The 22,798-nt window shown below is 34.6% G+C and overlaps 1 protein-coding gene across 3 annotated transcripts in view; it reads right to left on the bottom strand.

The window, feature by feature from the left end:
* ZFHX4 (zinc finger homeobox 4) overlaps nt 1-22,798 on the bottom strand; it is a 185,243-nt gene that overhangs the window by 19,263 nt on the left and 143,182 nt on the right. For all 3 annotated transcript variants that reach the window (XM_081266465.1, XM_081266467.1, XM_081266466.1), the window contains exons 5-6: nt 14,672-14,740; nt 5,459-5,575 (exon numbers count right to left, since the gene is read on the bottom strand). In XM_081266465.1, coding sequence (XP_081122591.1) covers nt 5,459-5,575; nt 14,672-14,740 — 186 coding nt within the window. The remainder of the gene's footprint in view (nt 1-5,458; nt 5,576-14,671; nt 14,741-22,798) is intronic.

Genomic DNA, 22,798 nt, shown 5'->3' with positions numbered 1-22,798 from the left:
ATTGCTATCAGACCCCGCGTAAATATATAGTCCAAGCATAATCTGATTGTATGCTGTGCATGAAGATTTATCTTGATTTTTCTTCAATCCACATGCAGTTCATATAAATGAATAAATTGAAGTGATTTTTTTTTCTTTTTTTTTCAAAATAACCCACTTTTAATTTAAAAATAAGGTCAAGGGTGTTTTGGAAACAAAAAAAAAATGAACAATATTTCTACTCTGGGTACAGATGCATAATACATACCATATAAATAAATTCAGAAATCTCAAATTCATAACAAATTCAAGGGTTATACTGAGGAGACTAAATTAAAATAGAATCTAAATGATATAATGACAATAATTTTATTCCTTTAGGTTTGAATTAGTTCCTGACATACAGAATTAGTGCTGAGTTTTCTACAGATTACATTGATATTGATATCTGAATTTATAAACATTGGATTTTATTTTAATTAATACTTTTGTTCTCTATTTACATATGCTGTAGAGAAATTCAAATTCTTTTTAGATGTTTAAAAAATAACCTGTCATATTTGTATTTGAATAAACTTAAATTTGAAATAAATTTAAAGTCTCATTATATTGATTAAAAAGTATCTGATTATCTGATACCTTAAGATGTTCCAAAACTGGGGACGTTCATCTCACAATTAATAAAAATTCATTTTTATTTCTCAGAGGAAAGGCAGAATATAATTTATGCTTAGTAAATGTTAAAAAATTTATAAAAACAATATGATATTTAATATTTGCAAATTCACTGTTTACGTGTCAGATCAAGTTGTGCAAAATTGACTGTCATTTAAATCAGCAAGTGCCTATCAGTTGCCTTCGCCTGTGAAATTTTTCTTTAAAAGTTTCTATTAATGAGTAAGAATATGCTTCCTTAGAAGATGAATACACCATGATATACCCCTTTTCATTATATTTTGTTCCTGGTAGAATTGGACAAGACAAAATTATAAGTCCATTTGAGACTATCACAAAAAAAAGTTGAAAAAAAAAATGTCCATGACTTTTGTTGCTTGTAGGCCATTTTGAGCATCAGAAATAGAATAAACTTTCCAGAAACTTCTATTAAATGTATAGTCATGGGCTTAATTTAAAACACACACACACACACACACACAAAATGTGTATCTTATCCTGACATTGATATCATAAAAGAGAATAAATGACCACGCATTAGGGTACCTGCTTGTAATCTCAGCAGCTCAGGGGGCTGAGGAAGAAGGATTGCAAGTTTGGGGCCAGCCTGGGCAGTGCAGCAAGATACCATCTCAAAATAACAAGTGAAAAGGGCTGGAGGTTTAGCTCAGTGGTAGAGTGCCCAGGAGTTCAATCCCCAGTAAACCAAACAAACAAACAAAACCATAAAAAAGTATTAATTTCAAGATTTGAAACATTTTACTAAGCCTATACAGTGATGTGTGTTTTTTTTTTAGTATAATTTATACCTGTGTATTAAGGATATATTGCCTTTATTTTATGCTTATTAATATTCATCAAAAATATAATTGCTTTGGGGGCTAGGTTTGTAGCTCAGTGGTAGAGTACTTTCCTAGCACGTGTTGAGGCAATAAGTTCTATCCTCATCACCATATAAAAATAAATAAATAAAATAAAGGTACTACATCCATCAACAACTAAAAATATCTTAAAATACTGTTCTGCGTTGCATCAAGAAAGGAAAATTTAAGTTTTAAGTTAACTATTATAGGGCTATTTGGCTAATTAACTGCATTCATTGAACCACGAGTGTTCACATAAGCTGTGAAGTTTCCAAAGACCTTTTTGCTTTAAATTTAGAAGCTATAAAATTATAAATAAAGGCTAGCCTGCCTAACTTTAGCTAGGTGCCCTAGAAATGAAAATAACTCATAGTAAGTAGAAGGAGAGAATACTGAAGTATAATAACATATGACAAAAATGACTCTTAAGCTTGAGGAGGTTGGGAGGACTATTTGTAAAGACAGTAGAAGACACAGTTTACATATACTTGTCTTTTATACTCAGAGGGGTGTTATCTCAAGTTTAATATTATGCCATTCCTGGCAAAGTACAGGAAATGTGCTTGGATGTTTTTCCTGAATTCTAATTTCCTAGACATGTCTTTTATTAGATAAAGGCCAATTAATTTTAGGAAGGTTCTGATAATGTTCTGTGATTAGTTAGTTTGTATTTGCAAACTTAAATTTGAAATAAACCCAGTTTGTTACCCTAGACCAGAAAAAAAATTGAAATAGATCATAATATATTTTGTGTCATAAAGGATACCACAATATTCTCAAAGAACAATGTCATTTTAATGAATTTTAACTAAAAAACAAAGTCAAATTACAAATAAACACTACCACATAGATGAGCCAATGATTATCTGTCAGTTATAGGATTAGCTAACTTGCATGAGATTGCTAATATAAAAATGACATAATTCATTTCAATTCAGATGCCGCCTACTTAATAACTCTCAATCCCTAAAATACAGAAGGTTGTAAAATGGTTTATACTCATAACAAGTGAGGAAAATCCAATAATGCATGTGTACCCCTAGCAAATCTTGAAAAAAACAATAAAACAAAACACTGAGTTATTATTTATGAGTCAATATATTTGATAAAGTTTGAATACTATAAAACTTGGATATAACAGATGTTATTCAACTCTAAATAACTCTAAATTATAATTACCAGTACAGTATTCTTTCTAATGAGAGTAGAATGAAAGGATAATTTTAATTGCAATAATGAAGGTTAATTTCCATCTTTCCTCATGTTTACTCCCTTATTAAAAAGTGGTCCCCTTAGCCACGGCAGAGACATATTACATTTTCAATGCAAATGTATTAATCTGGATAAACTCTATATTAATTCTTGTACTGCACAGAGCTATAATTTGGATTATAATTAATCTAAAGTGGCACTAGATTTAAATGACAATATAAATGAAGCATTAGGAGGCTTTTCTATTATGGATGAATATTCAACAAATATAACTTGCATATTGCCAAGTCTCATTTTGAGAGCTCCAGTCCTACAGATTAGTGTCAGCAACACAGCACAACAGCTTACACAAACATAGCCTTCCTAACGTGTGTTAATTCCTTTGTGTTTAAAAAGTTCTATGTTAAAGTGGGGTCAAACTGTTTTCCCATCTAACGTATTAAGATAGTAATTACTTTATAATTTTGCTAATATTCTTTTGACAATTTTAACTGATATAATATATATACCTATGGAATATGTTATGTGGATTGCTATTTAATCATTAGAAATATTTCAAAGAAAAAAATCCATGTAATAATTCTTTAACCTAATAATTGTCAATTTAAAAAGCATGAAACCTTGTTAAAAAGGTCATGTTAATTTCCAATAACAAGAACTGTCTTGAAGGCTAGGAGATTTCAAAGCTAAAGATTTGCATCTCAGCATTTGCTTTTAGTTGGTCCTTGCTTAGAGCTAATTTTTATCCCTGTAGATACACCTGGGGAAGCTTTTTTATGGGAATAAAATTTGTTTTAAATAACTACCATTATGCAATATTCTGTGTCCTCTCAGACACCCGAGTCCTGTCTGTATGGTACAATTAGGCACCCAAGGAAGGACCATAACTCATCAGGCCGTTAGGGAGTCATTGGGTCCATTATTTATGCAGAGCAGTGAACAGCAGCACCAGTGGAGGTAGAGCCCTGCATCTGTGGTATGTTCGAAGCAAGACTCTTTCCTCAATGGTAATATTAGATCCATTTTCAAGGGATTCCCAGAATCCATCCTTCACAAGGTACTAGACATTAGATATTTAATACTGCACATAATGTCCTATATCAAAGTATTACACAGGCGCTCAGCAAAAGTTAATGTGATATCTGGGTGTTTTACACAGGCTTCTGAAGAATAAGAAGGATATACTTTGCAATCTGTTTTTGTACTACTCTGAGAAAGTCATCACTAAATACAGATAGATCCTGCTGTCCCTGAACAAATCAAGCAACTAGTCTTGATGACGTCCATCCTAAAGAGAGTAAACCGACCACCTTACTATTTCCAATCCTTTTCAAATAAAGTTTAGATAGTACTACCCTTGACATTAACTGATCACTAGGTTCTTCAAATTCCTTGTCAATAGCCTCAGGAGGCAGCCTGCTACTATACTGCTATGGCATCTTTTCAGAGATTTCGCTTTAGGCTCAATACCAACCTTAGATCCTCTTTGTTTAAATCAAATTAGAATCATATGTTAGACCCCACATCCTAGAAGCAAATAACAAAGGCACTTTTCTCCCTGTACTCCTCTGAGAAATTTAGTATTAAAAGGTGAGGGTGGGGGAGCAGGGAGCCACTTTAGATCATTTTTGAATGGCATGTAAAACTTAGACATGAAGAGACAGAATTACAAATATAGGATAATTCAGGTTTAAATAAACTTGTATGTAAAAAATGATACATTTGGCTCAACCCAATATCTTCATAGTGAATACAAGCTCCTTTATATGCAGCTGTCACTAGAATTCGAGGAAAAGATAGATGACTACCTGAAACTAATAGGCTTGAACCCGTTTCAGCACTTCTTCTGCTTCAATGAGTCCAACATAATAAAACTAGGTATAGCGTGCAGCAAAAGTAGCCAATGTAATATTCATTGCGACCATAGATTTCCATCTCATACATACAAAGCATGGATGAAGCCATATATTTGCCAAATCAAACACAGAAAAAGCCTTAGGTATCTACACCAGATGCTGGCCTAGGGTTTGTTTGTGCACAAGTAAATGTCATGACACGAAGGTTTGTTTTCAAAGACAGTAGCTTTCATTACCGGGATTTGTCTATTCTGGAAGATCAAAATTACCCAGCACCTAATCCCTTTTCAATGATATTTCCTCTTTCTTAGGCTGAATCATCTGTAAACTTTTTCACTGGATTTTGTTTGAAATGCTTCAAATAGATGCCCTTAAAAAGGGCAAATTCCTGAGTGTAGGTTGGAAAAAAAGAGGAAAAATAGCACTTATTTTTAGGGTTACATGGTTTGGGCAGGGGTACATATGACTGAATGACAAAATTCAAGTGATATCTAATCCTATGCTTATGAAAAATTAATATGCCATCAGAGGAATCACAAGTATAGCTAAGATTAATGAAAGGCGCTTAAAAAATTACAAGCACACAAACTGATTTGATTAAAAAATAATCTCGCTGGTTGTCCTGTAATATTCTTCAACTTATCCACATCTATTCTGTCAGATGGTTATGATTAAAAATAGGTCAATGGGAGGCTACTGATAGAAATCACATGCAAAATGCACATGCAATGAATAGTAGTAGGAATGTTCAGACAGTTTAAAATGAATAAAAGCTTTTAATAAGCTTGGTGGTGGGGGGAAGTGAAGGAAGGGCTGATTGCAGGGAATGGAGGGGTGGAGGAAAATGAAAGGTGAAAGAGTGGAGTATCTTACCAGAATCTTTATGAGAGCTCTTGCCTTCGCCATTGTCTCTCTCACTTGTGTCTTTCTCATCATCCTCAGCCACTGCTGGGGGTTTAATAGCTCCTTCTATCTCCTCACTTTGTTCTTCTGTTAAGAAATGAGACCAGTGAATACAATTGAAGAAGAAAAAAACCTAAAACACACACTAAAATAAACTTGGTGGCCACTTTAGAACTTTATTCATGAATTTTCTGTAGATATTCCTACTCAAAAGAGAGAACATACATTTATGCAAAAAGTCCATATTAGAACATGTTGACTGTACCCATGCAAATTTTTATCTAAAGAAACTACATTTTTAATCCATTGAGAGCCTGCATCTATACTGAAAAAAAAGAAGAAAGAAAGAAATAATTTTTAGTATAATTTGATATAGTTTAAGCTGAAAAGATGAAAAAAAATGGTGGAAGGCATTTCTGTACTTTTAACAGTAGAACTTTCTAACAACATGGACCTTGTTCCATGAACTTGAATAGGTGTCAGAACAAATCAGATTCTTAGCAAAAATTCTTAGTGAAATAATGTGGTAACAATGGGTTAAATAAAAAGACAGGTGTTATTCCTTCCTTCAGATACGAGACCTCAGAGGAATTCTGTGAAATTTTGGTAGAGGAAGAGTTTGAAGCTTCAGTTATAGTGGGGGGTTTGTATTTTTTTAAAAATAGGGGAAACTATATAGGGCCTAGGATATAACAAGGTATACTTCTATGACAACCACATCACCCCACACCTCATTCACGGGTTCACACCAGCTAGATTACATGGAAATCCTCATAGTAACTCAAACCTATTTAATTATTCTGTAAATCTTAGCTATGCCACTGCTGGTGGATTAATCTGTTTATGCAGTTAGCCTCTATGCTGGGGCTGTGTAGCACTAATCCGTGAAAGGCCCACTGTTCTCTTTCATCCTGCGATCATTTGTCTCTCAGTGTGCTGATGTCACATTTTAATGAATTTTTAGCAATCTGAGTAATGCCAGATAACCAGGCTCTCAACTCCCCACAGCATGGCATGCTGTTTTCATTGCAGCACAAAAAATAAAAATCATATTCCCCGGTTCAGGTACGAATTACATAAATTAGGAGAAGAAGGTAAAATGGGATTTGAAGCACTAGGCTGCTCAATTTCATAAAATCTTTAATGACCATATAAATTAACCCTGGAAAGGCAAAAGGTCATCGACACACATTTGCATACACTCTTCTATTTGCTTTTGATAAGCACAGCTTTTATGCAGAGAACATGATACAATTAACCCTTCAATAACCATACAAAACGCTGCTACGGACATTTTAAGTGTCAAGCATTAACTGAAAATTACACACTGAATACAATTTTCATTGCAAATGCTATAGTGATTGAAAGGGGAAATTGTGGCCCTCTCCACACCCCATGTTTTATTAATAACATTCTGACAGCAGAATGAAATATCCACTGTCATATGTAGCAGCTGAGCACAAAAAAAAAAATTATATTTAGTGCCTCACTTGCCAGCCATGCTCTGCAACTGTGTGAGTAGGAAAACAACAGAGGGGAAACCGTTCTGGGCTCCATAGGAAACTCCAAAAAGCTAAAGGGAAAACAAGGACATTTAATACATTCAAATAAGAGTTTGGTTCAACTGTGAGTCCTCCAAGGCACCATAGGAATCCATTTATTCTATTTTTGCACTTTGCACAAAAGCAGAGGGGAGACCCCGATGAAGGTCATCAGTCATCAGAGGGCTTGGGGGAAGCTTCCCTTTCAGGCAAAAACACATGGAGATTTTACTATAAGAAGATAAAGAATCTTTTCTGGTTCTCTCCTGCTTTCACCCATCAGTGACCATCAGTTACTGATCCAACACAGGCTCCCTCCTTCCAGCACTGGCTGGACTGGTGGGTATGGTGGTTCAGACAAAGCTGGAAGGCTGTGGTTCTGTCAGGCCCACAAATGTGGTATGATATCCAGAGTCAGGCCCGTGACAATTTCTTTTCAACTATTGTGGTGAAGGGATGCAAGACTTATTTGAGAAGATTTACTGGACTTTTCCCCCAGGGCTGGAAAATGAAGTGTCAAGAGTGCTACTGAGTGTCCTTATCTTGAGGGGACATAAAATTGTAAGGGCTATCGCAACTCACATTAATAAAACATTGTGTGTCAGGAGAAGAAAAAGAAAATTATGAAGGCACTAAAAGAAAAGCTACAGTATAATCTGGGTCTCATCAGACAGATTTTGCAAGGTCCTCTTCTTCATTTTCTGGTATGTGTTTTAAGTGTGAGAGAAATTCCCAGACATGTTCTTCTATACATCACTGTGGTGTCTGACCTCCGCCTGACCCTGGCAACAGTTTGAGAAATCTGAATGTGAACAAAGACTCTGTGTCCGCAGCAGGGAAAGATTGTGGGATAGACTCTCCCCATCAACTTAATCGCAAACAGCAGTTCTGAGGCCATAACTTTGCCCGGCTCCTCCAAGCCACAACTCATAACCCTCAGAGGTGGATTTGCCTGCAATGCCTCTGCTTCTGTGACTTTTTTTTTCCCTCTCTCTCTCTCTCTCTTTGGTTCTTCCTTTGAAGTAGGCAGGCAATTAGCTGTAATGCTCAAGCAATTCAGACCTGTTTTGTGGTTTAGAAGGCGAAAGCTGTTTATTACAGGTAGGCTCTTTGGAGCCATAAGAACTTTGCAAATTTTTAATCATGCAAAAAATAATCACAAAGTAACTTATACACACCATAAAGTTTCATATAAGTCAGAATAAAAGGTCACTTTCATTCTCAAAGAGAGTTTTAGAAATAAATTTGACATTCATTATATAAACAGACTTTAGAGTCATGAGAATTAATGTGAAGAAACCACTTTCTCTGGCAAAACCTATAGGTTTAGATTTGGGGTCAGGGGAGGGAGCAGCTACATTCTAATTTCCAAGTACCACATTTCCTCCATTGTAAAATACCATAAAATGTTAGATGTTTTACAGGGGAAAAATACATGATATTAAATGTCTTAAACTCCTTAGAACTGAAGGTATAAAAACATTACATAAGATTCCAAAATAAAGATACGAAAGCAGTCTTCATTTTCATCACTGTCTCTAAACTGTTACATACAATAATAAATGAAAGTATTATAGCATTTCGTAGTACTGATGCATTCACGGAATGTGTATTATTAATTATCCTTTGCTTCACGGAATATAAAAAATAAAATCTATGTTTGTATCTTACTTAAGCACAAATGTGCATTAGGTTCCAATAGAATTTCACAATTTTCAGACAAATGATATTTTCATTTTTAAATGTTACAGAATAATAGAAAGAAGACAAAATACTGTAGTCTTATATTACAGAAGTATGGTACAATTACCTTCCCCCGGCATTTTTAACATGCCTGAAATGATCATCTTATGTTACTCTACACCCACACACCAACTATATTTAAAAGAGAAGTTTTTGAATGACTAGCTTAGAATATTTCATTTGAACAACAACAAAAAAAATGATTGGAAAACCACTTTCAATTCATCCTACAAAATCATAATATACAATTTCTAAGCAAATCTACTTCAATGAGATTCCTCTCATCTAAGGCCAGCCAATTGTGCTCGTTTCCCTGTTTCAGTATTCACTTGGGTTTGGGAACCCTCATTCCAAGTTTTCTAAGAAATATTGTGCAATTTTAAAAATTTTTCAATTCACACATAATAATTGTACATATTTATAGGATAAGATGTGATAATTTGATATATGTGTAGTGATATACTTTATTCATGTATAACATGTAATGATCAAATCAGGGTAATTAGCATTTCTGTCTCCATAAACATTTATAATTTCTTTGAGTTGGGAAACTTCAAACTCTTCTAGTGTTTGCAAAATGTATTCTAAATTGTTGTAAATGATAATTACCCAACTGTGCTACAGAATATGAAAACTTATATTTGTCTAACTGCATTTTGGTTCTCATTGTCCAACTTCCCCCCAACCCTTCTCTCCTACAATTCTGAGTCTCTAGCAAACCCTATTCCATTCTCTAAGATGAACTTTTTGAGCTTTCATATGAATGAAAACACACTGCATACTTTCAAAGCCCATGGAGTGATCATGTAAAAGAGAAATAGAGGATGGTCACTTAAATGTCTTCAGTTTTATATAGAGAGCATCTCTATTCAAGATAACTGGCTTGTGAGAATTTTTTTCCTGGACTTTTCCAAGGTCCCTTTGTTCAGTTCTTCTCCATTCAAATCTACCCTCTATATTTTCTACTTAAATCTGACTCCTCTACTTAAAGTATTCAGTGACCCCTATCACATAAAAAGAAAATGCTCCTTCTGTGCAAAGCAAGAATACCTCTGCCCTGGTGTACACCCATCTCTCTTCATTTCATACCAAGCAAATAATATGCAAACTTTAGAACATCAGAATCACCTGGAGGACATGTTAAAACCAATTGCTGGGCCCCCCTTTAAAGTTTCTAATTCAGTAAGTTGAGAGTAAGACTTGTGAACTTGCAACTCTAACAAGACACCAGGTCATGCTGATGCTTCTTGTACAGCTCATGTTTTGTAAGCACTGTGGAACCAACATCCATCTGTTCGTAATGTCCTCTCTCTCCCTATACTTATCATTATATTTCCTATCTTATCTAGAACAACTTTTCTTGATAGTATAACTCCCACTTTTTTCCCTTCATGACCACCTTGGGAAATATCAGTTTCAAGATCTGGAAAAATAGAGTTAATAATACCTACTCCATATGCTTAGTATGAGATAAGGTATAAAAATCAGTCAGCACAGAGCCTAGCATAAAATAAATACTAAAAATGATCATTGTATTGATACTAGTACTGTTCATTGTTTTCTTCAACAAAAAGTCTTTTCTGAACTTCAAACTAAGATTATTGTTTTTGGATAAGTTTTTTTTTCTTTCCTATACATTGATGTCAAACAATCAAACAATGTACCTATACAATAGTATATAGAAATTATCTTAATATTTCTGCTTTGCCTTAATAGGTAAACATTTTCTGAAAATAGTGATGTATTCTTCTTTGTGCAAGAAGCACCTTGAACAGTGCTTGGAAAATAGTAGGCCTTTGATATATTTTAGTTAGAATGCTAAATTAAATTTAGGAAGCAAAATTAGGGGAAGAAAGGGAATAGTCCTAACTCTACCCTATTCCTCTATTCCCCTTCAATAAAACTTAAAAGGGTGTTTATTTTCTCTCTGAAAAATCACACTCATCACTCAGCCCTCTCTAAATGTATGTGTGTAGCTTCTGTTTTCTAAGTGCTTTTCTCAAAGTCACCAATGACCTCCATGCTATAAAATCTTAAGGTCACTTCTCTGCATCTTACTTAACTTACTTTCATCAACCGATGTTGCTACCCTTTATCTCTGGAAAAAAGCACCTCTCTTGGATTTTCTTGTATTATACTACTATGGTTTCATCCTACGTCTCTAGAAGTTCACTCTAAAAGTTCACTTTTGGTAGGGACTCACTATTTCATTAAATACCAAATGTCAAGCACCTCCCCCATTGGTACCAAGCCCTCTTCCTTATGTATATTATCTCTTTATCTGATTTCATCTAGTCCTATACATTTAAATTACATTATCTACATACAGATTGACGTCTACAGGTACAGAAAACTCAATATGCTCAAATCAGAGTTCTTCAACTTAACCTACCTCACTCCATTTTTCTCCCAACTTCATCTTTTCAGTTAATGGTGCCACCATCCACCACAAGCCATTCTGGACACTTCTCTTTCCCAATCACATGCATCATATCCATCAACAAGTCCTTGGAAGGACTTCTACTTCCAAAATATTTAGTTCATAATGCATTCATCTACTTTACATTTCCCTTGCCAGTATCGTTAGCAACTTATCTGTATTACTTATCACAAATAAGTAAGACTGACTCTTGCTTTCCCATAACTTATTCCGTAAAGCTCAGGAAAATCAACCTGCTCTTCTGGCACCCTTTATTATTACACTTACTTAGTATAATACATCAACTCCTCACTATGGATGGAATGATTAGGCCCTTGCCTACTTTTCGTACCACATTGGATGTTGCTGGTCCTCCACTCTCTAATATTCCTTCCTCCTGGCCTTCCTTCTCTTCCTGGAATATAACCAACTTCTTCCTACCTTTGTAGGAATATGTTTTCCCAGACTCCTTGCATAATTGGCCCGTGCTCCTTATTCAGGATTCAGGTCACCTGTCACTTCCTAAAAGAACCTGTCTGACCATTGCTACTAAAGTAGAGCACCACCTGTCACTCAGGATAAGAGTCCTCAGAGTTGGGCAGGATTCACTATCACCTGCAGGGCTTTGTAAAACCAGATTGCTAGATCTCACTCCCAGTGTTTCTGATTTAGGGCATGGATGGGCCCAAGAATATGTTCTGTGAAAAGTTCCCAAGTTGTGCTGATGCTGTCTATGAAAGGAGCACACCTGCTCTAGTATATTTAGTATATCACCTCTTTTACATCCTTTACCATAATTATTGCAGTCTAAAAATTCCTTGTTGTTTATTTTTCTAGAAATGTCACTTAATATAAGGGTCACTGATATACCTTATTCATAATGTGTGCCCAGAAGTCCCAGGCACAAAGAAGGGACTCATCAACATTTTAAGTAAAACTGACAACTGCTAGTTTAATTAATTATTATCAATGGCCTGATGTCATAAATTGAGATGCAGAAAAGTAGAAATGATTTTGCAGAAAGAAATTCAGTTTGGAATTTGTATTTGACTTCTCTGTAGAACATATAGATGAAAACAATCAGAAGTCATAGACAGATCTAAATCTAAAACTTCTCAGAGACTGAGGTGAGGATGACAATTTTAGTGTCTTTGTTTAGAAAACATTAAAGAAATGTATTGATGGGGACTTGTCTCTTTTTAACTTAATATTTTTGTTGTAAGTCTTGCTTTTTGCCATATTGTGCAAAAAGTCATTGATATAACCTTTATGAATTTGAGGTGGGGGGAGAGAGATTGAGTTTATATTGTTGTATCTTAAATGTGCTATCTAGTTTTGTAGGGGGAAATAACATACAGCATTTTAAAAAATATTCATGAGACATGTAAGCTTCACCTGGAAGCTGAAATTTTTAAAGAGGGATTCCTAACTACATAGTAAAGGGATGTTTTCACGTGCAAAGCCTTTTTTAAAAAAGTATTTCAATATACCATCATGGATGCAAAGGACTTTTTGTAATAACATAGCACATTATTATTTCAATTGTATAAATCTGGCAACCGAGGTCATATTTATATAGCAGAAATAAATGAGGTGTGTTATATCAACATGGGTGAATTTCCTCTTAAATTACCTGAATGTAATGCAGCTAAGGAAGTGCAACTGCCATTTTTAACATACACATGTACACATGCAAAGCACAGAGACTCATGAATGTGTTGACATGGCTACAAAATTCCAATGACTCCATTAATTATTGAAAATAATCTCTGGATTATTGAAAGATATTTTATATAAAACAGATCATTTAGGTGAAATTTCACAGCTTAAAAAATGTAGACGAGAGAAATTACAAAACAGGAGTTAATCTTTAAGTAGCTAGAGACACATGCAAAAAAATGAATCTAGACATAGATATTACATCCTTCAATGGAATTAATTCAATATGAATAGTAGACTTAAATGCAAAACACAAAACTTTAAAATTCCTGAAAGATAAAAAATTAAATCTAAATGACTTTTTGTTTGATGATAACTTTTTGGATAACATACCAAACACATGACCCATGAAAGAAGGAACTGGTAAACTTGACTTAATTAAATTTTTTTACTTTATGAAAGACACTGCCTAGGTAACTATAATACAAGCCACAGCTTGGAAAAATATATTTGCAAAATACATATCCAAGAAAAAAAAATATCAAAATGTAAAATATTAAACTCAGACTTTTATCACGATATAAAATATTTGACATCAATAGTAAGAAAACAAACAACTCAATTAAAAGTGGGTAAAATCCTTAAGATAAATCTCACCAAAAAAGATATGCAGATGATGAATGAATATATGAAAAGACGCTATCAAGGAAAGGCAAGTAAAAACAATAACATACCACTATACACCTATTAGAAAGGTCAGAATCCTGAACACTCATATCAAATACTGGTGACAGGAATCTCATTCACTGCGGGTGGAAATGCAAAATGCTAAAACCACTTTGGAATAGTTTGATAGTTTCTTATAATACTGAACCTACTCTTAGCATGTGATCCAGAAATTGTGCTCCCTGAAATTTGCCCAAAGGAACTGAAAATTTATGCCTCCCCAAAAACCTGCATTCATATATTTATAATAACTTTATTTACAATTGCCAAAACTCAGAAGCAATCAAGATGCCCTTAAATGAGTGGACAAATTAACTCAAATATCCATACAATGAAGTATTATTCAGTGATAAAAAAAATCAGCTATTAAGCTATGAAAAGACATGGAATAAACTTAAATGCACGTTACTAAGTGAAAAAAGCCAATCCGGAAAGGATACATACAATATGATTTCATATATATTACATTCTGGAAATATGATGGACACAGTTGAGGATCAAGGGTAACCACAGGGTGAAGTAGGGGGATAGGCAAGAAGGAAATAATGAATAATTTGCATACAGGATTTTTAGGGCAGTGAAACCATTCTACATGCTATCTTAATGATGGATACATACCATTATTATTTCAATTGTATAAATCTTAATTTATACAATTAATGATGGATACATACCATTTGAACATTGTCCAAACTCATAAAATGTACAACACCAAGAATGAACCCTAATGTAAACTATGGTCTTTGGATGTTAATTATGTCAATACAGGTTCATCAATTATAAGAAATGTACCACTCAGGTATGGGATCGTGATAATGAGGGAGGCTACGCATGGTAGGGCAGAGGAGATATATAAAATTTGTACCTTTCTCTTAATTTCACTGTGAACCTAAAACTCTAAAAATTGAAGTCATTTTGCATATGCTTCCAAATATAGATACATTTGATTTTGCTTTTTACTTATTTGTGTAAGGAATTTGATCATATATAATTATAGCAATTCTTGGGAACATTAATTAAAAAATTATAAGAGTAACAAATGTAACTAACTCATTTAGAACAGGGCAAGGTTTTGAGAGAAAAGAAAATAATTACCTGAGGTTGCTCTCAATTGCTGCTCTGTAAGATCATCCTCACAGGTCCTGGCTCCCAAAGAGGCAGTTTCTGCAGAGGATATTAGAGTGGAAGGTAATCAGCATGCCATACCCAGCTCTTGTATCATAGCCAGTATCACTAGAAACCCACTTTTGGCTCGCAGAAGTGGTAAGTTACCAGGTAAAGTTCAGATGAGTTGCTAGCACACATCATAGTGAGCGGTAGTTGAAAAATTGAGACCAGGGTTTAGATTAGACCATAGGTTTAGATTCAACTGTCAAATATCAGCAGCACTGAACAGTTCAGTACAACAATATTGATAAAACTTGGGAACAGGAAAGCTTCATTCTGATTTTTACCTGTTGGCTATTTGACCAAGACTACATTAAAGGATTATGTACTTAACGATGATGGCATTTTACACAGATTATGAGTATTCTTTTACTTCTCTGACAAGGTACCCAAAAGGAAAGGAAAATCCATTATATGGCAGCTGATATGAGAGGCAAAGCAAAAATCAGGGACTTGAGGGGAAACCCAAAGAATCAGTCCAAGTCATCACTAGATTCACATCTTTATTCTGATCTTGTATTTGAGCTCCAGAGTGGAAGTGCCAACAATATCCTGGTTTGCCAAACTCAACCCAAACACAGATCATTAATTTCACCTAACTGTGGTTTTCTTTTTTGTTCCCTGTTGTGGGGAAATTAGTTTTTTAAAATAGCTACATTTCAGAAACTGCCTCTAATATTTCATTCTTTCTCCACAATGAATTATAATCATATAAAGTAGATTCCATTTTACAAGGCTTCCCGTGTCTATTTTCTTCTGCCATTTTTTTTTCCTGACAATTTCCGTAGCCTCTACAACATCCCACCTGTCTCCAATTCCTAACCTTTCTAATCTAATACCTCATCAACATCTCAGGAATTATCTTAAGAATCTTAAGTACAAATCCCAGCTCTTGTACTTTCTTATTTACTTAGTTCTCTAAGCCTCCATTCCTACATTTATAAAATGAAGACATATGTATAAAAATAGTCAATAAGAGAAAGACATTAAAAAGCACAATGTGATATAGTCTTCAAAGTCATAAAAGGCCATAAAGTATCAAGATGTTAAAAAAAAAGTTGTTACACAATTTTTACACTGCCAAAGAGAATCATGTTTGTCTGATATTTTTAGGCAATAGCATCTCTGGTTGATTCTGAAGGCTTTAATTAAACAAATAATTAACCTTGAAAATAGAAGTGCACAACAAGGCACTATTATTGCATTTACTAATTGTTTTTCCTGCTGTGTACAAAACCTTTGGCCTTTGGTGGTAATCTATTTAAAAACAATACAATCATAATAAACAGGGCTCAGCCCAAATGCACACACCAAATAATGTTTCCTTATAAATAAATCTTAAATTAATCTTGAAAGGAAGAATTTATCCTTAGTCCTTGATTATAAATCCAGGAGTAACTTCCAAATAGTTGGCAGCCTTGATGTACATCCAACATGCCACTCAAGAAGCCTACCTACTTCCTCTTGGTAAATAAGCGTAACTTTAAGCCTTGATCAATGTTGTCCCTTTGAATTGAAGTGTCTGTTTTCTTCTACCCCTTTTAACCTTTTTTTTCCCCTCAGAACCAAAGTGATCCTCAGCCAATTATCTTACATATATGTTTCAGCATTTATACTGATACATTGTCATAAGTTTTTATAGGATTAATCTATATTTCCCCAATAAATTGTGAATTCCTTAAGAGCAGCCTTTCATCTTCCCAGAGTTTCAAATATGGACAGAGGAAAGAATATAAAATTCACTAGGACAAGTTTCTTCAAAAAATACCTACATTCTATATCCTGAAACAGATGAACCTCATGGTACGAATTTATAAAATCTTCCCAAAGCCCTGGAACTCTAAATTCAAAGCACTGTCAATTATGCTAAACACAGATAATAATCCCTGTTACATACATCAGTGTGTGTGTGTGTGTGTAACCATTTTTTCTGATCATTCCTAGCAGAAAAATAAAAATAGTTTATCCAAGAATACTTTCTCTTCCATTCCTACTTCAGTGTTATCATATGGGCTTCTCCAAAATAGATACAGTGCTACTAACTGAATTTGGCCAAATGACTGCTGCCCTATTGAAGATTTATTAAAAATAAAAATGTCAAAGAATAAAAAAAATATTGAGTTTGTTTCCTGACAAGTACTCTGATGAGCTGTTTGTAAGAAACAATTATGTGATCCTCAAAATAAACTCATGAGGCAGTTATTAATCTTTACAAAACAGGAAACTTGGCCTTAAAGAGATGGGTAACTTGTCCCAGTTCATAAAATTAGAAATTGATAGAGCCTGAAATGAAATTCTTGTCTGTCTGATCTAAAAAAAGCTGAGAAATTTTAAATGTGTCCAATTGTAATACCACAATACTTGGGAGCCCATAAAGGTTTCCCTAGGCTCAGCAAAGGCTAGAAACATAGTGAGAAGAAGAAAAAGAAGGGAAGGGAAGAAAAGGGAAGGGAGAAGAGAGGAGAGGAGGGGAGGAGAGGAGAAGGGAAGAAAGGGAGAGGAAGAGGAAACGCAGACAGGCGGGCAGAGAAGAAACTTTTCACCAATCCTATGAAAAAAATCTGATATTTCATAACACATTCACATTCCTTGAATAGAAAAATAAAGCAAATAATAGTTGGGTGTCATGTTAAAAATCATTTCATTTGATAGTGATTTAGGGAAATGCACAAAATGTCAAAATAAGAAACTGCTACTTAATATTACAAATTAGGTCCTGCGGCACTTGGAGACTACTCCAAGAAGAGCTACTTGTGCAAATAATTTCATAAAGGAATTTATTTCAGAGTGCCCCAGAATTCATTTTAGAGCCTCAACCATGTTGCTCCCTTTATACAAATGATAATAAATATTTTAATTAAGGAGCTTTTAACTTATCAAACAAACTGATTAATCTATACTTTTCTGCCTGTGTAAAATGAAATGTTTAAAACCTAATAATGATACATAGCATCGTGCAATATTTCACTCTAATAATTGCTGTGTAATAACAAAACTGACTGATGTTAACAGGATCTGTCTCTTTTGCTGGTGATTTAATTAGGTTACTAATTTGTGTTCTCTAGCCCTGACCTTTCTTGTTTAATATTATTTAAAAATAATACCATTGACTTAGATTATCCAGTATTCTATTCTACCCTGTCAATTTGGTGATGATCACACATTTGAAAATGGTACCAAATTACTCCCATTTTTATTAACACAATGAGATAATAATCGGCAGCCCTTTCTGTGGAATGGGGGTATTGATCATCACAATCACCATCAACACTGTGCAGAGTATCTGCTCTGTGCCAGATTCTGATGCATTATGACACCCCAACCAAGTGATGCAGCTATTCTTTGAGGTCACAGTCTCATTTCAGGGGAGTTTTTCTTAACCACAATGATATACTAAACCATATTTTTAAAATCCTAAATGTAGCTTTCCTTTTTTGGTGGTGCCAGGGATTGAACCCAGGGCCTTGTGCATGCAAGGCAGGCACTCTACCAACTGAGCTATATCTCCAACCCCATATACCTTTCCTTTAAATTCTGTAATTATTTCTTGTGTTCATTTTTCTTATCTGGCCCAAACTTTGCTTTTCCCTGAGACTAACCCACAGGCCTATATTGGCAAAGATGGATCATAATGTCTAGAAGTCTAAGGTTCCTAGTCCTTTACCTTATGGGATAAAGTTCTTACAACTCTCTCTCATTGCCTTTCCCTGCCACATCTGCCTCACTTTTTACCTTTCCCTTTCATTTATGAATGATATTTATTCTGGAAAATAAACAGATCACTTTTAGTCACTTAATCATCAAGTTCTGGCAAATATTTTCCTCCCTGACAGCTAGCTGCAACAACAATTTTTAAAAAATAAAATCAATAGAAATCTTATGGTCAGAAAAAGATCTAGAACTTAAATTCTTAACAGTCTAGATATATAAAGATTTGGGAATAAATCTAACCTGCACTTGATGACATCAACAGCATGTGCTTTGTATATTCTTATCAACAAAATTTGAAACGCAAAGTGTGGTCACAATTGAAATTTAAAAAATAATGAGTGGATGTTCAGGTATAGTATTATTGATAGTACAAGTAGTCTTCTATGATCTGCATTTTGTCTTTCTGCAGTCACACCAGTCTGAAAATGTTAAATAGAAAATTCCAGAAATAAATAATTCATGTGTTGTAAAACCATGTACAGTTCTGAATTACATGATGAAATCTCAAGTCATCCCACACTGTCCCACCCACTGTATGAATCAGCCCCATGTCTAGTATATCCATGCTCTATGTGCTACCTGAACATTAGTCATTTCTGGGTTATCAGATTGACTGTCAAGCTATTCCAGTGCTTGTGATCAAAAAGTCTTACTTTACTTAATAATGGCCTAAAAGGGCAGAGTAGGGATGCTGGCAGTTTGGATGTGCCAAAGAGAAGACATAAAGTGTTTCCTTTAAGTGAACAGGTAAAAGTTCTTAATAAAAGAAGAAAAAATTGTATGCTAAGTTTGCTAAGAGCTACATTAAGTTACTCATCTCCTATTGTACCTAATATACAAATTAAACTTTACCATAGGTATGCATATGTGGGAAACAATGATATACATAGGGCTCAATACTATTTGTAGTTTCATGCCTACCATGGAGGTCTGTGGAACATATCTCTGCAGATAAGGGAGAAGTTCTATATCTGCCTTCAAAACTTCCACAGCTCACCCCTTCTCTTGATTTACTAATACATTAAGCAATAAAGTATATCACTGTTCTTACAAAAATTTGTAGCACATTAAAAGAAACATAAGCCAACAAACTGAGTAAATATTAAGCCAAGCGGTCTAACAGAATAAAGAGAAAGAAAAACATTTTCTGTTGTCATCACTCACATTTTGAAATCCATCTTTCTGTATCCATGGTGAGCAGCTCAATTCTAAATCTCTTTTTGAAATTGGAGAATAAAACTACGTTCTAAAACTGAGTCTGCAAGTTTCGAACAACTTTCACTCCATAACCCATCTAGCCACCACCCTTCTCCCCCTCCTTCATTTTTGGAACTTCTCCAGACTCTACAGAGCTATGTGACTCATTGTAAAAGGATATTTTAAAGACTGTGAATACAAGAAAAGATATTTGCATCTCTCTAATTTCCAAATAATAAGTTATCATTTGTTGGAAACCTGTTAGGTGCTAGGCATGAAACATGAATTTCCTACTCAATCCACACAGTAATCTATAACAGAAACATCACTGCTTTTATGGAAGAGATGAGGCATCAAAGCTCAGACAGTTTAAGTAATTTTTTCCAAAGGCAAAGAGCAACAGAGGGAGGGTTTGGATGAGTCAGTCTGATTCTGAAGCTCTGAACTTCCCCCCTGGACAGTACTGCTTCCAGGCAGCCCCCAAGGAGTCCTTGGTCAGGAAGCCAGAGAACTGAATATTTTTTCCTCCTAAAAAAACAGCTCAAACTCCTTCAGAGCAAATTCATCATAACAAGATTAATATTTAGAAGACTACTCGAATTCAGCATTTATTACTATCTTGGTAGCTTTACACTTTAACAAAGACCTCTGAACTTGCTTAGGCATTGCAAAAGTGAAGTCAGTGTTCAGATAAAGCAAGTTTACAATGAAAAATGGTTTCAAGTGGTCTTCTCCATCCTTTTCCTATGCGTATACAAAGAGTGCTCTTCTAAAAAGCTGAGCAACTCAGCATGCTACCAAATGGTTTTGAGTAACCAAGCAACATCATCTTTGTTGACCTGCAGTGCTTTCTCTTAAATTATTTCTTCTAGGCAGTAATAGATTGAAGTGCATTGGATGCTCCAGTGTCAATTATCTGAATGGGGCTGGATTTGTAATTTTTTATTTTCTGGAAAAGTAAAGCTACTTTGCCCTGCCCTGTCTGGTTTTACGCAGAAGTTATTTTTATATAGTAAAGGAGCAGTATCTCCTGGGGCTTCCTAGGCCTAGAATGTGTGATCACTTTTTTCTGCTTCTTGAATCATCTGTGACCTCAGTGTAATGGGGCCTCCAAGAAATTTAATAAGTTCTCAATATCAATTAGTTTCAAAAAATTACTCCTACATCTTCTTAATGTCTTATATTTTAAAGAGCTCTTACCGAAACAGTCTTTCTTAAATTTACTAATTCCTAATACATTTTCTCACATAAGATTGTTTCATTTGATTACTTTAAAATTAAAAGATCGAACTACCATGATGATAATTTGAGCATAATATTGCATTCACATCTCTCAAGGAATTGGCCAGTTTCTCATATTTAAGTCCTTATGGAATTCATCACAATGTCTATATGGTCTGGAACAATTTTCATTCCTTAACCTAATGTTTTCTAGGTTGTTCATCAACATAAGAAGCATGTCTCTTCCCCAAACTCACCCCTGCTCTATCCAGTAAGGGCTGTTGTTCATGTTGAACCCTCGCCAGTTACTTCAACTCTTTTCTTCCTATCTCAGAGCTAGCTTTTTCTTTTCTTTCTTTCTTTTTCCGGTTTCTCTCTCTCTGCCTCTCTTGTAAGAACACTTAATATGAGATCTATCCTTTTAAATTTTTACATGTACAGTACAGTAGTGTTGACTACAGCTATAAAGGCTATATAGGTTTCTACAACTTACTCAGATGGCTTAACTGAAACTTTATACCCTCCAATTATTTGCTCTCACTCCTCCTACCCCCCACTCCCTGACAAACACCATTCTACCCTTCTATTCTACCAGTTTGACTACTGCAGACACTTGGTGTATATCGATTAAGTTAGGCTTCTTTTCACAAATGGCTTATTTCACTTAGCATGATGTTTTCAGGGTTTGTCCACACTGTCTCACACCTACTTTTTAATCCATTAAAGCCTCTATTTTCTATTCCACAGTTAGTAAATTTTCTACATAGCCACACTTAGTCAAAAGCTTTCAGAATTTTTTTTTATCAGAAAAGAAAACAAATGATTATTCAGGGGTACTTCTTTATCACTATTTCTTTCCACTCTTTTAAAGATTCTTTCAAAGATGTCATTGACCCTAGGGAAGTTGCCTTTCTTTGGTTCAATCATTTTATTGGGTTCCTGAAAGCTTCTGTAACTTCTCTCACTTAACATCTTCTTCCCCAAGACTTCTGCACTGGTAGGTGCCTCCCTCTGAGCCTGCACTGTCCTGAAATGATGACAACTGAAGATCCAAATCCATTTTGCAACTTTAAAAATATGTTTTCTGTAATCTGTAATTTCATGATTCCCCAAATTTTATTTCATTCTCATTTACACTATTTGGTGACATTCAGTGACATACCTAGAACCATTATCTATGAAGCCATCATCCGTGCTTGCTCTGGAAAACTGGAGAAAGTATACTCTGTGTTGAAATAATGGTTATGCTATGAAAAGTTTGAGAAAGCAAAAATAAAAATAAATACATAAGTGGCATAAAATTGCCTATTTTCGCCAGAGCAACCTGGCCCTCAGAAGCCAGGTGGTTTAAAAAAGTATTTCCTCAGGGGAACATTGAATGCTCCTATGGATATATTTGTTGTAGGGAAAACCATGGGTTTAAGAACAAAATACACTTGACTTCAAATCACAGCTCAATAATTTTCTAGCTCTTTGAGATCAAACAAGTTACCTAACCTCTCTGAAATTCAGAATCCTATATATGAAAATAGAAACAAAAAAAAGGCCAAGATTTCAAGGTTGTAATGAAGTGTAAAGTCAATGAATATTAAGTGTGTAATACCATATAAGTAGTAGTTGTGCTTATGCACAATTCTCTGGCTTTGATCCATTCTGCTGAACACAACTTATTCCTAGAAAAGGCTACAGAAATTTGGTTATTAAGACATTTAAAATTACATCTATATGTACTATACTCTTTGTCCACCAGTGAAGTTAGTGTTTTAGGCCAGTAAAAGATCACTACTATTTGTGAGGATATTTTGTAAAGGGTAAATGCTAACAAGACTAAATACTAATATCCTAAGCAACATAATATGAAAGCTTTTTTATATCCTTAAGGAAATTTTATACATGCTTTAATGAAAGTGGTATGTGTACCAGTTG

This window comes from Spermophilus citellus (genome assembly GCF_964194105.1).
Source record: "Spermophilus citellus genome assembly, chromosome: 14".
In the NCBI taxonomy this organism is placed as follows: Eukaryota; Metazoa; Chordata; class Mammalia; order Rodentia; family Sciuridae; genus Spermophilus; species Spermophilus citellus.
Note: the sequence above shows the minus strand (reverse complement) of the source record. Positions and strands in the feature narration are given on the sequence as shown.